This window comes from Rosa rugosa, chromosome 6, assembly GCF_958449725.1.
Source record: "Rosa rugosa chromosome 6, drRosRugo1.1, whole genome shotgun sequence".
Lineage (NCBI taxonomy): Eukaryota > Viridiplantae > Streptophyta > Magnoliopsida > Rosales > Rosaceae > Rosa > Rosa rugosa.
The window spans coordinates 7,201,255-7,213,719 of NC_084825.1; the positions used below are offsets into that span (position 1 = coordinate 7,201,255).

Genomic DNA, 12,465 nt, shown 5'->3' on the forward strand with positions numbered 1-12,465 from the left:
GAGAGAGAAAATAAGAGAAAAAAAAATAGAAATTAGATTAAATATGAAATGTCCATTATGCCCTTCCTGTGGGACCTCCTTGTCTGCTCCAGCTCAGCAGATGACGTCACATTTGGGGCCGGATTTAAATTTTGGACGAGGCTGATGCAATTTGAGAGATCAGGGATGAGTTTGATTAAAAAAAAAGATGAGGGACCAAACTGATGTTTGGCCTAAAGTCTGAGGGACTAAACTGAATTTAATCCTTAAAAATAGTACCATTGAAGAAGAACGTACCTGGAGCTCACACAAGGAATGTTGTTTTTAAAGATGTTCTAACGTCATGCCAAAGGTAATGAGATGATGACCATTGTAAGAATAAGTTTATACTTACAACTTATTTATTACTTCATGCATATAACTTGCAGAACAATATAACAAATAATTTTCATTTCAATTTCTTACAGGATCCTTTAATAAGAGAGTTCAATTTGATGCCACAGCTTCAAAATGAGATTATGGAACAAGGGTTAACACTATTACAATTTATCAATTCCATGCATCATGCTCGACAAAATTTTCCATGACTTTGATTCAAATTTAGTTAGGATTCTAATCTACTTTTATCTCCTCATTCTTTATTGCAAGCTCACTTTAATTTTGTGAACTTCTCATATAGTCATATGAGATCATCTTTGGTACTCAGTGGTGGTGATATATAGTACGATTGGGCTAAAACAATAAAGTGAAATTTGTATAGTTGTTGTTTTTCTTTTTCCTTTTTTGACAAATTTTTTATTGGAACATTTTATTAAATTGATAACAGGTAGTTATTGATTGTATGTCAGTGTATTGGAAATTGATATGTTACAAGTTGTTACTTAGATTGAATTAAATTGTAAGTTGTATCCCGTATTTGAATTCTAATATTTATTTTTGAATATTTGAAATTACAAGCAAGCGACTTAGGATTGAAAAAACAAAATGAAGCTCATATAGTGGCTTAAAATATAGATTTTTGTGGGCTTGCATATACTGAAATGCCTAAATCGAGTTTGCACACGTATCACTTGTGTGCCGGTTGCTAGTATATAATAACGAAGCTATTGAAAGATAATATATAATTTTTAAATAATATATTAAATTGTGACTTTTTTATCCCCGACAATTAAATGAATATATAAAGTTATTTAGTATTTTGAGAGTATAAAAGTAAAAAAAAATTAATTTTGGCTAACAAAGTCTCTTCTCTCAATAATAGTATAGATGAGAATACAATATCACGAATTTAATTTAATTACGGACCACAAGTTCATATATATTTATTATGTCTCCTAGATTTGGCTATAGTTATTAATTTATATTTCAAACATATAATTATAAAAAGTTTATATGTTTTATTTGACTTCAATTCTCCGTCTAATAAGAAAATGTAACAAAAAGATGAATAGAGTGTGAATGAAAGAGAAATGGAGCTCTCTTCCTTAGGCATGGAGTGATGGGAGAGAGTGAAATGTTTGAGTAATTATTCTGTGGTCTGAGATTATCAAATAGCACTGTCATGTGGTGATCCAAGTTAACAATATAATTGCTTCTCAAAAAAAAAAAATGTTAATAATATAATTCGAATTCAGTGAAAACCATTACATGAAAAAAAAAATTAAATTAAAGAGAATCAATCAACAATAAGTACAAACCTAATCCAAGTGCAGCTCTAATTACGGGGGTAAAAAAAAAAAATTAAATCAAGGGAATCAATCAACAACAAGTACATGTCATATGAACTAATGACATTAACCCTGACTACAACATACAAATCATAGAATATTTTTTTGAAGTGTGAAAGTGGCTTTCTAAAACCAAGGAAAATGGGTAAACCTTTCACTCGAATGAAAGGGAAAATGGCTTAAACAGTGTCTCACCTTTTCGCTATTCTAAACTTTCGTACCTCAGCTTCCAAAATTATCAGATTGGTATCCAAGGTTTTCACCCCGACCCAAATTTTGATATTTGGAGCCGTTAGCTCCGTTACGGTGAGTGCCACGTGGCATATTTTGAAATGCATTTTCGTCCATTCATATTTTAATGCATTATTTCCTTTTTTCTTTTCTCTAAGTTTTTTTTTTTTTTTTCCTTCTTCCCGCCGGGGGGTGGGAACTCGTCTATGCTCTAACGTGGTCGTCGGACGGGCTGCCTTGATTCGCTGTTCATCGGCGAAGCCATGGGGTTCTTAGTGGCCATCTTGGCTTAAGATTTCAAGACGAGTTTGGTTGAAGGAGAGGTTGGCTTGGATTGAGGAGTTCTGGATAGGTTGCGTCGGCGGCTCCGATCGGAGGTTGTTGGATTCGGCGGTGGAAGGGTTCGTCCGGATCAGATCGGAAGGTGGTCTAGAGATGGGGTGGTCGGGTTTCTAGTAAAGCTGTGCGATCGGGTTCTTCCCGAGCCTCTTCGCTGGTCGCGGTGGAGTTGCTTGTCTGCAGTGGTGCAGCAGTGGCCGGATTGTGGCTGGGGCGCGACGCTTGGAGGGCAACCTAGTCGGGAGGCGGGACGGGAGTGGAGCGACGGTGGTCGACCACTGGAGGTGATCCGGCAGGGGTGGTGCGACGGGAGTGTTGGTGCAGGGTATGCCTGGGCCATTGCTAGTGGGCTTCTGAAATCAGTGGGATTTGATCTGGGTTTGGGAAATTCAAGCTTTGGAAATTGTCCAACACTTGGCCATGTCGCAAATTCTCTGCAATGTTTAGAGGCAGAGAACCCAGACCAAGCAAAATAGCGAAAAAAAATAAAATTATATGTTATTCAATGTGTCTGTCTGTAACTCTCTCTCTCTCTCTCTCTCTCTCTCTCTGAGATGCTGGGTTGTCTTTGGGGCTTCGTATAATTTAGACTGAAGTGAATCGCTGAAGGAAGAAGAGGGGTTAGCAAATGCTATATTTGGGCTTTGATTGCTGCAATGCAAAAGAAGCATTTTGTTGGAAAAGCTCAGGTGATTTAGAGCTCAAAGTTGGAGGCATCGATCACCGGCGTTTGTCGGAACCAAGTTGGAGAAGCTCCTCGAGGGTGAAACGGTTATTGAATCGTTCAATTCAGTTCCGAGGATTCAACCCATTTTTCTCACAGACCCAATTGAAGAAATTTGAAGCCTTTGGTGTATTTATGCCTGACATTGAGCCTGGATGATGCACTATTTGTTAATTTAGAAAGCAAATGGACATCACAGACAATGAAGAGAAGCAGAGAGATTGATTTGAATGTGCAAGTTCCAATTGATGAATCTGGAACAATGGTTAAAAAGTTGAAGTTTTTCATGTCTATTTTTGGAAACAATGGTCTCCGCCAGCAAGGATGGGAATGATCTCTTTTCGTCCTTGCTTCTTCTCACAGACAATGGTATCAATCGTCCTTGCTTCTTCTCATTCAATCCCAATCACGAGCTCTCATCCTCCTTCCACCAAAACCCAGATCACCAAAAAAATAAAATAAAAAAAAGCCCAAAATCCCAATTCTATCAAAGCTGATTGTTTTGGAAATGAGTTGACAACGATAAAGAATGAACAACAGGGAGATGCTTGATATGAGGCAAGATCACCAAGACCAGCCAGATGATCGAAAGAACAGAGTAAAGAGAGATTAAACTGAGCAGCGAAGGAAGAGAAGAAAGTAGGGAAAAAGGAAAAAAAAATAGAAAAAAATGTTTAAAAAAAATTGAATTAAAATATGAATGGACGAAAATGCCCTTCAAAATATGCCACGTGGCACGCACAGTAATGGAGCTAAGATCAAGTTCACCCGTTGGGTCACCGGGTCACCTACTATTCACTGCTTTTTAGTGTATATTTTCATTCTCTGGATCACGAAATACACCGTGCCCGTGACCCAGGGCACGAAATACACTGTGCAGGTCACCATGGTGACCCAGAATACTATTCAGGGTGATCCAGGACACGAAATACACTGTACTCGTGACCTAGATGGCAAAATAACCATAAAAGCAGTGAATAGTAGGTGACCTGGTGACCCAATGAGTGAATTTGCTCTAACGGTTCAAGATACCAAAATTAGGTCGAGGTGAGAACCTCAGATATCAATCTAATAGTTTTGGAAGCTAAGGTACGAAAGTTTAGAATGACGAAAATGTGAGACACTTTTTGAACCATTTTCCCTGAATTATACACAAATGATTTTAGAATTTTAATAGAAAAAAATAATAATAAAACTTTAATCCATAGGGTTAAACGGTGTAAATAAAAAAAATGAGAAGTTTGGTGTTGGCAACTCCAGCACCCCACATGTCATCAAAAAAAAAACTCCAACACTCCACCATTTCGTTTCCCTAAGCGGAATACGGCGGCACCATCATGGGTAAGTTGTCGGCCGGTGGTTGCACTGCCGCTGCTTGAGGCTTCATTTTTCATGGCCTAAAATAAAAGATTAAGAAAAAAGAAGGAAAAAAAAAAAAGAAGCAGCAAGGTTATAGTTTCACGTGGCATCATTTCATTGGCCTCACATATTCCTTCATTTAGTTTGGCATACACGGCTACGCTGCTCCACATCACTAGACGATAGGCACCGGCTCTCTCTCTCTCTCGCTCTCTGAGCTGCCCTGCTGCGTGAGAGTTGGGACTATCTCTCAGTAAGTCCTTTTCTTTATTTTCTGTTTGAATTAATGGGTTTAATCTCAATTCATTGAAAAAGAACCATTTTTGTTTCTGGGTGTACATCAATATGGAAAATGAAAGTATTTGGAATTTTGTATCTAACATTTTCTGAATAAGAACCCTACTTGATGCTGTTAAAGTTATTACTACAATTGGTTCCATTTGAGGGGAAAGTAATTAAACAAAGGTTCAAAATTAATGACAATATTGGAGGTTTTACCAGTTGTGGTTTTCTTAATGATGATGGATGATTCTTCGTTGAACTCGGTTGCGGAGTAAATTAACTATTGGTGGGTGGGTGGGAGTTAGAATTGTGACCCTTTTCTTGTCCTCTATTTTGCAGGAGTTCTAATCTATCAAACATGGACATAGGCAGTACGCGGTTAGCTTTCTTCACATTTATACATAATTCCAGTTGATTCCTCCATTTCAGCAAAAAAGTGTTTTACTTTACCAACTTTCATGGCATGAACTCATAAATTCTCCATCTTTATCTCTTAAGCTGCAAATCTGCTCAGTTTAGCATTTACTGAATATAATAACATAATCTCGATTTTAGTCTTTCCAGTTTCACTGAATTACTGTTGTAGTTAAGCATTTGTGAATTTTATTTTTATTTCTTTGATTGTCCGGATAGGTGTTGCCTTGACAAACAAGTGTTGTGGTTGTCGAGCAAAAATTCAAGAAAATTGGATTGGAAAAACATCCACCCACCTCCATATACTGTGGATACTTGGAAATTAAAGTTGGGCTTTCAGAGGTTGATAAATTCTCAAGTGTTCACCGGGGAGCATTCCCTGAATCATGTCTTGTGGAGAAGATATTCAATTCCCACTAGTTTGGAGGAATCATCATCAGAACCACCAGAAGCTTATGGTAGCAATGATGAACTTAAAGATTCAGGGCAGGAGCTTCTTGCTCAACCTTTAAGAAGCAATGAGGTATAATCATGCACTAATGTGTTGTACACTGTAAATTCAATTACAAAGAGAAGTTGACATCCTTTGTTTCATACTTATACTCTCCACTGTCCTAATCCATCTATCTTTTTAAAGTGGTTTGATGAAATCTAGAAATTGGAATAAACTATGGTAATGGATCTTGGAACTGGTCAGAACAATTTACTAAAAAAAGATCCTTGACAACATTCAACTGCATGGAGTTCCTTTTTTCCTTCGTGTCTCATTCCTAGCTGCCCTTTGGCTTATTAAGAATTCTCATATGGTGCTATTTTATAGTAGACACAGAAAAGTTTTAAAGTTTGGTCTGAACTTTGAGTTGTTCACAATGTGGACTCATAACAATTTTGATTGGTCTTGAAGAAAATGAAGTGGCAGTTTGCAGCTTAGCTTAGTTGTTAAAGTTTGACATAGTCCTAGTTCATTCTTCACTTATCAGTGTATTATTATTTTTTTAGGCTTGTTTTCCCGTAGAACTTTGTATTACCTTGATTGCGAGGATAAAGCTTGCTCAAGACAGAAAATATGTCCCAGTTTTGGTCAGATGCTGTTTTCATGGTTCAAACCTTCTGTCAAAGTATATGAAAACAAAGACCTCTTTTGCTAAATCAAAAATGGCTTAGCATTTCCTGATATTCATGACACGATTGAAAAGGTGTATTTAACTATATACCGTAGATACTCACAAAGATTGTCATTGTTAATTAACTCAATTTTAATGATTTGATTTTAACAGTAGAAAATGTGGATACAGTTGAGTATCTGTGGGTGAGGAGAGTTTCTTAATTTTACATTTTTTTTTTTTTTGACAATTTTTACATTTTCTTTGAACTGCTCTTATATAGAGATTCTAAGTCGTGCTTCACTTACTGTAATTGCTGCTTTGTTCTGGGTCTACGATGAATGTAAAGTGAAAGGACAGAACAATAGTGGGTGTCAAGCAAGAGTTCTTTCTTCTTTTTTTCTTTTTCTCCCTCAAAAAGAATTTATGTGAACTCCTTTCAAAAAAAAAAAAAAAAAAAAAAAAGAATTTATGTGAAATATTGAATAAATTGATAAGTTCTCACTCCAGATAAATTATCACTTCTTTTTTCTTTATATTTTGCAAATGTTGTCTTAAGTAGAATTGTTTCAGTAGATGTGAGTGACCAGATGAAGGAATATTATAACTCTTGTAGGATGTTAATGACCAGTTAACTGCAGCTCGAATACTAATGACTATCCCTGACATCGATTTCATTGGTTCCTAATATAACTCTGGAGTAACATGTTAGTTCCTAATTTTTTGATATGCATTATCCGATACTACTGCATGATGCAATATTATATCTTGTGTTGTTTCTTATATGGTCTTAGACTCTTAGCCTGCAGTTCTGATACTAATGATTATTGGTGACGTCGATTTAATTAGTTTTGAACTTTGATACAACACAATCTTGTTGACTAACATATTAGTTTTTAAGATCCCTAAAACTAACTCATGTTACATTTATATATCAGTTGAAGTCCCTACTGGCTGATTCTGAAAGAACAAAGCTCATTACAAAACTAAGTGAAGCCAATCAACAAAACCGATTCCTCAAAAGACAGGTTTGTGTATACTATTTAACAAACACACCAGTGGAACTTCTAGGAGTGCTGAAGTTAGCATTTATTCATTTCCAAATAAGGAGAATATGCTTTAATAGGCACTATTTAACACGTTATTTTTTAGAAATAAGTTTGGAAATTGACGTTGTTTTTCTTGATTTCTTGTCTGTGCAGTTGCATATAAAGGAGGATGAGTTGGTGAACTTCAAAAGTGAACTTGCTGTCTTGGAACTTGAAATTCAGGTTAGACTTTTTACAATTGACTGCTGTCTGAAATTATTGCATGATTCTAATGTTATCACATGCGACTAATTGAAGTCCCAAGAGATCAATGCTGCTATGACATGTGACTAATCTATGTCTCAAGAAACCACGTCTGGCAGTTTTAATATGATAACAATCCATTTGTTTTGCAATAACGGATGTAGTTCAAGGGCAATTTTGGAAGGAGCAAATAATTATCATCTTGATTTTGATATCATTTTACTCATATCCCGTCGTGAGTACATTTACTTAGATGTCTGTAATTGATTGGTTTCAACACTGGTCTTGCTTGAAGTATTCTCAACTAGTAATCCTTTTTCTTTTTTTTTTTAAATCTTTCCATATCAAAACATAGGCTCTATATGTCGTGAATATATAACCACTATGTTTACTGTTCCTAATAGCACTCCATCATAGACCCATAGTGCAACATGGTTAGGTAACTTTGTCCCACAGCCACTCTGCTTTGAGATGGTATATTCTTCATAGTTACGTAAAAGTATCTTATTAGACACGTTAGAACTAGAAAGTCCGGAGGTTCTAGGATATTTTTAGTACAGATAAATTCTTTCAAGATTTAAACTGGTATAAGAGAAGTGTAAGCTGCTGCCTAAGTTGTTGTAGCAGCGTACAGACGTACAGCAGACAGAGATGTCCAACAATAATAAATATATAGAAACATCCACAATAAATATATAGAAACATCAAACATGAGATGGAAACCAATAGGATCAAGATTGGTGGCCGGGCAGACAAATAATTTGGGTCAATCAGACCTAGAAGAAGCAAGCTAATTGTTTGGAGATAACAAATTAGTATTCGGTTGTCTAGAAAGTTGTGGGATAATATATTTCTTCAGAAAAGTGAGTAGGAAAATTGGATAGCAAGAAAAGGAATCCTGAAATATCTTAGTTTTGTTGTTTGTTTAGCTAGAAGGTCCAGTGAAGTAGTTTACTATTATGTTTACTTTAATAGTTCTTGTAAGTTAATGGTCCGCAATTTCTGTCAAATAGGGATGATGGGATTTCTGAGGAAGTTTAAAGTCTCTTTCCCTGTGGGGCATAACTATTTTGGTATGCAAACTTACAAAAGAAAAAGAAAAAACAAGCGTAGTTACTTTCTTAAGTTTCACTTTCATCCTTTTTTTTTTCCTTGGGCCAACCAAACAGACCCATATGGACCAACTTACACTCATATAACACTTTCATTGAAAAATATTGTGGAGGGTGTTGAGAAGATTAAAGAAAGTCCTGCACTTGAAATACATTCTAGATTAAATGGCTCATGTTAAAGGTTATGTTTTCATGCATCACGTGATTGAATAAAGTACGAGACTTGTGTCGTCATGATTCCTTTAGTTGTTATGATGGCAGGCTTTGATGAAATTGGCAGAAGAAAACACAAAATCTGTCATTCCAGTTGGTTCAAGAAAGATTAATGGGAAATACATTCAATCTCATCTTCTTTCCCGTTTAGAAGGTAACTTGCTCAAGCATGACTTTATTCTTTCATCATGAGTCACTAGTTTCTCCCGCTACATTTTTTTTCCTTAAGTTGATAAGTTAAGAATATTCTATGTAAAAGCATCTTAGAAGGGGTTGTCTACAGATAAAGATAAAAATGTAAAAGAAACAGTATATAGACAACATAAAGTGTAAAGATAGTCATCTACAACATAAATTTTATCATCAGTTTTGACTCAAAAAGAGAATAGTATTCCTTCTTTTTTTAAAGAGGCACTTCTGATGTCCCTTAAAGTGCATGGGTTATTCCTTCAAATGCATGGAGATAGCTGATTGGATGACGTCTTTTCAGTTGCTTTCTATGTAACTTACATGGAATTTCTTTGAATTGTAAGGCTACCATATAGTTATTTCTATGTTTAAACTTTCATATTCTCTGACAAAGATACTGCTGCATGTGTCTGTCTGTGCATGAAGCTGTACATGAGAAGTTGACGGAACAAATTAAGGATGTTGATGCTGCACAATCAAAAGAGGTTTCCCTACTTTGGTGTGGTATGGCTGAGGTAAACATACAATCCATACTGTTGTACTTCCTTTGTTCTCATATTGGAGCTTGATAATACCGTAATAGGCATTGACTTACTGAAATTTGATGAGATGGGTCATTTCATTACAAAAGAAAAGGGTTGAAGGATGATCAGGACTTTAAGAAGGTTGTTTATCATAATAACTCAAAAGGACTTTAAGAAGAATTGATAAGAAGGAGATTTAAAAAACTAAACATAAATGATGGCATACTCTCCAGTCCATTATTTTGAGTTACCGCAAAATACAAGTTTGGACCTATTCTTTAAAGGATAAAGTTATCAAATGGAAGACCTTTCAAAGATGATGATAGCCGACTTATGGATAAAGTTGTCAAGTTGCCATACTGGTTTGCATGTATATTATAAATATTGGCTAATTTATGGTAAAAGGTCAAGTTTGTAAGACCATGTTTTTGTAATTTACCCAAAGAGTGCCTTGATCAAAAGATGACCAACTCACCAAAAGTTGACCTTGATTATCAAAAGTACATGGTTCAATATGGCATACTGATCCATGAAAGAAAGTCTTTGCATAATTGTACATACATCATGCTAAAATGTAAAAGCAATTACTTTTGTATAAGAACTGTACAGAAAGTGCTTAATCTTAGTGGATCGCTCTCAGTAGATGACTTCATATTTGTTTGTTTAATTTTCTGTTATGAAGCCATTGAGAATGATTAGAATACATGATTTTGACTTGAAAGTAATATTGAAAGGAGTGATTGCACCATTCTTGGACTCCTGGAGACATGTCAAAGAAATTTGAATGTTTGATATGGAGTTCTTCAGCGGACTAAATTTTTTATTTTTTTTCACTATTCATCGATGTTTAGTTTTCTGTGGCTGATATTGGGCCTTGGCTTGTCTTGGGGTGTGAGAAGACTATTGGCTTTGGGTTTTGAACGGGGTGTGAATAGATGGAGTTTTGGTTCTCGGTATGGAGGTTGTCCCAAGTTTCTTTGAGGCTGTTAAGGATGGTAAAGTAGGGTTGATTGACAATCAACTGACTCCAACAAATCCCATTCGCGTAGATTTTCTCAATTTTCAAGGTCTAAAGTGTCATGATCAAATGATTCAAATGATGGACTGGTGCCAGCAGCCAAGATCTAAACCTTTTTAGCTGAGCTGAATTTGCAAAAGCAGGCACAATAGAAGCCGAATGAAATTTTAATGTTCAGCTGATTCTTCTTTTTTTTTTTTTAGACATTTAGGTATAGAACTTAATTAAGTTGTCTTTATTTTGGCATCAGAGTGTGCAAGTTATGGGCACTTTTGATGGTTGGAGTCAAGGAGAGCATTTATCCGCGGAGTATGCAGGTTCTTTTACCACATTCTCAACAACATTAATGCTGAGACCTGGAAGGTACTAGTCACTCAAATTTCCTCTTCTTCCTCTGTTTATTCCCTCTGACTCATAGCTTTATGATTTGAAGGTATGAAATCAAGTTCTTGGTGGATGGAGAATGGAAGCTTTCACCAGAATTTCCTACAGTCGGTGAGGGTTTAATGAGAAATAACTTGTTAGTCGTGGAATAGCTCGAGGTCTGTCTGTAATTATGCTTCTGATGTACAGCAGTAAACCGTTAACTACCATCCACAAAGAGTAGAGCATTTTAACTAGAATGTCCGGAAAACTGTACTCTTGATAATCTTTCAGATCTGATTAAAGAATGAGAACGCAGTCCCGGCCTGTTTACAAGACTCGGGGCCTGTTTCGTATGTCTGACAATAGTGTACAAATTTGATCTGAAGGCAATGTACTTTACTGTACTGAATTGTAATCTGATGTGTTTGGTCTATTCCTTGCTGTTCCTCCAATTTTTTTTTTTTTAATCTTTTATTATTTTTGAAAAGGTGGAGATTGGTAGAGTATCTTGATAGTTTTTCAACAAAAACCTCAAAATAATAAATATATGACTCATCTCATCCATTGATAGTCTTTTAATCTAATGGTTGGTAATTGAAGTATAATTTTAACTATAATTTGTGATGCCACGGATCCACACCCTTGAAGGGATCTCAAATTTAAAAAGAAATTAAAATATAGTTAGAATAACAAAGGAAAAAGAAAAGAACTAGTAACTACTAACAAAAAATAATGGATTTATAGCAGAAAACGAGTGGTTGTATGATAAAATTAGATGATTCATATTGTTTGTATAAATTATGATTCATATTGTTTGTATAAATTAATATTCAAGTGAATGTATTGAAAATACTAACCTTGAATCATATATCAGACATTACCTTTTTTCTAGGACTTGAAATTGTTATCAACTGCTCATGCCTTCTGTTATGATATGGACATTAAAGCTAAAAGAGGAACATGGTTGTTAGCTTGGAAGTCTGTGTTGGTGGTAAACCAATATATAGTGTTTAAAATAACAAAAATCATAAAAATAGAACAAGATAACAACCATGTTCCTAAACCCCAAACATTAAAGGTGTTTGTGCTCATGCTTTTTGTTAAATTCATGTTTTGCATATATCCAACATAGTTCTTTTTTCCATGGCAGAAACATAGTGATGCTATAAAGTATTTTAAGACAATTGCTAATTGGGATGATATAGTGGACTTGTGTGCTACGGATAGAGCCACCAGATTTGGGGCTGAAATGTAGAGGATGCAAGTCAATGCCATCCTGAAAAATGAAGATACCACTTGAGAATAAATATGAACTTGTTTTGACGTCAATTCCACAAGACTTTTGAAATCTGTATGGTTTTGTTGTGACGTTTACGATGTTATCACTGTAATGTTATTAGAATATTAACATTTTAAGTCTATGAATTCAAGTAAGACCAAAATCAAATAGTGACTTTGAAATTTCAGTTGTTGCATTTTTCAAATGTCTAGTGTTTTTCATGGTTTTTTCATTTTAATAGAAGTTTTGAAATTTAACTGGTGAAGCACAATTTTTTTTTTTTGTTTTACCATCTATTTGGTTAAAAAAAAATA

General features: G+C 35.2%; 1 protein-coding gene and 1 pseudogene across 2 annotated transcripts; both read left to right on the forward strand.

The window, feature by feature from the left end:
* The window catches only part of LOC133713443 (protein PTST, chloroplastic-like), an 88,172-nt pseudogene extending 77,334 nt beyond the window's left edge, over positions 1-10,838 (forward strand).
* On the forward strand, positions 4,495-11,305 carry LOC133713441 (protein PTST, chloroplastic-like). 2 transcript variants are annotated; one of them, XM_062139482.1, is made up of 9 exons: positions 4,495-4,612; positions 4,981-5,019; positions 5,275-5,578; positions 7,097-7,186; positions 7,361-7,429; positions 8,824-8,929; positions 9,391-9,479; positions 10,757-10,869; positions 10,940-11,305. In XM_062139482.1, exons 2-9 carry the CDS (start codon positions 5,000-5,002, stop codon positions 11,040-11,042), a joined length of 894 nt encoding a protein of 297 aa, XP_061995466.1. In that variant the 5' UTR covers positions 4,495-4,612; positions 4,981-4,999; the 3' UTR covers positions 11,043-11,305. The 2 variants fall into 2 exon arrangements, with proteins under 2 accessions (XP_061995466.1, XP_061995467.1); XM_062139483.1 differs by lacking the exon at positions 7,097-7,186.
* The last annotated feature ends 1,160 nt before the right edge of the window (positions 11,306-12,465 follow it).

What these genes read in the sequence shown, in the direction of transcription:
- LOC133713441 (XM_062139482.1), top strand. Translation starts at nt 5,000, where the DNA reads ATGGACATAGGCAGTACGCG. An exon ending in ATGGACATAGGCAGTACGCG is followed by an intron (nt 5,020 to 5,274) that starts GTTAGCTTTCTT and finishes TTGTCCGGATAG; the next exon opens with GTGTTGCCTTGACAAACAAG. An exon ending in TCTTGGAACTTGAAATTCAG is followed by an intron (nt 7,430 to 8,823) that starts GTTAGACTTTTT and finishes TTATGATGGCAG; the next exon opens with GCTTTGATGAAATTGGCAGA.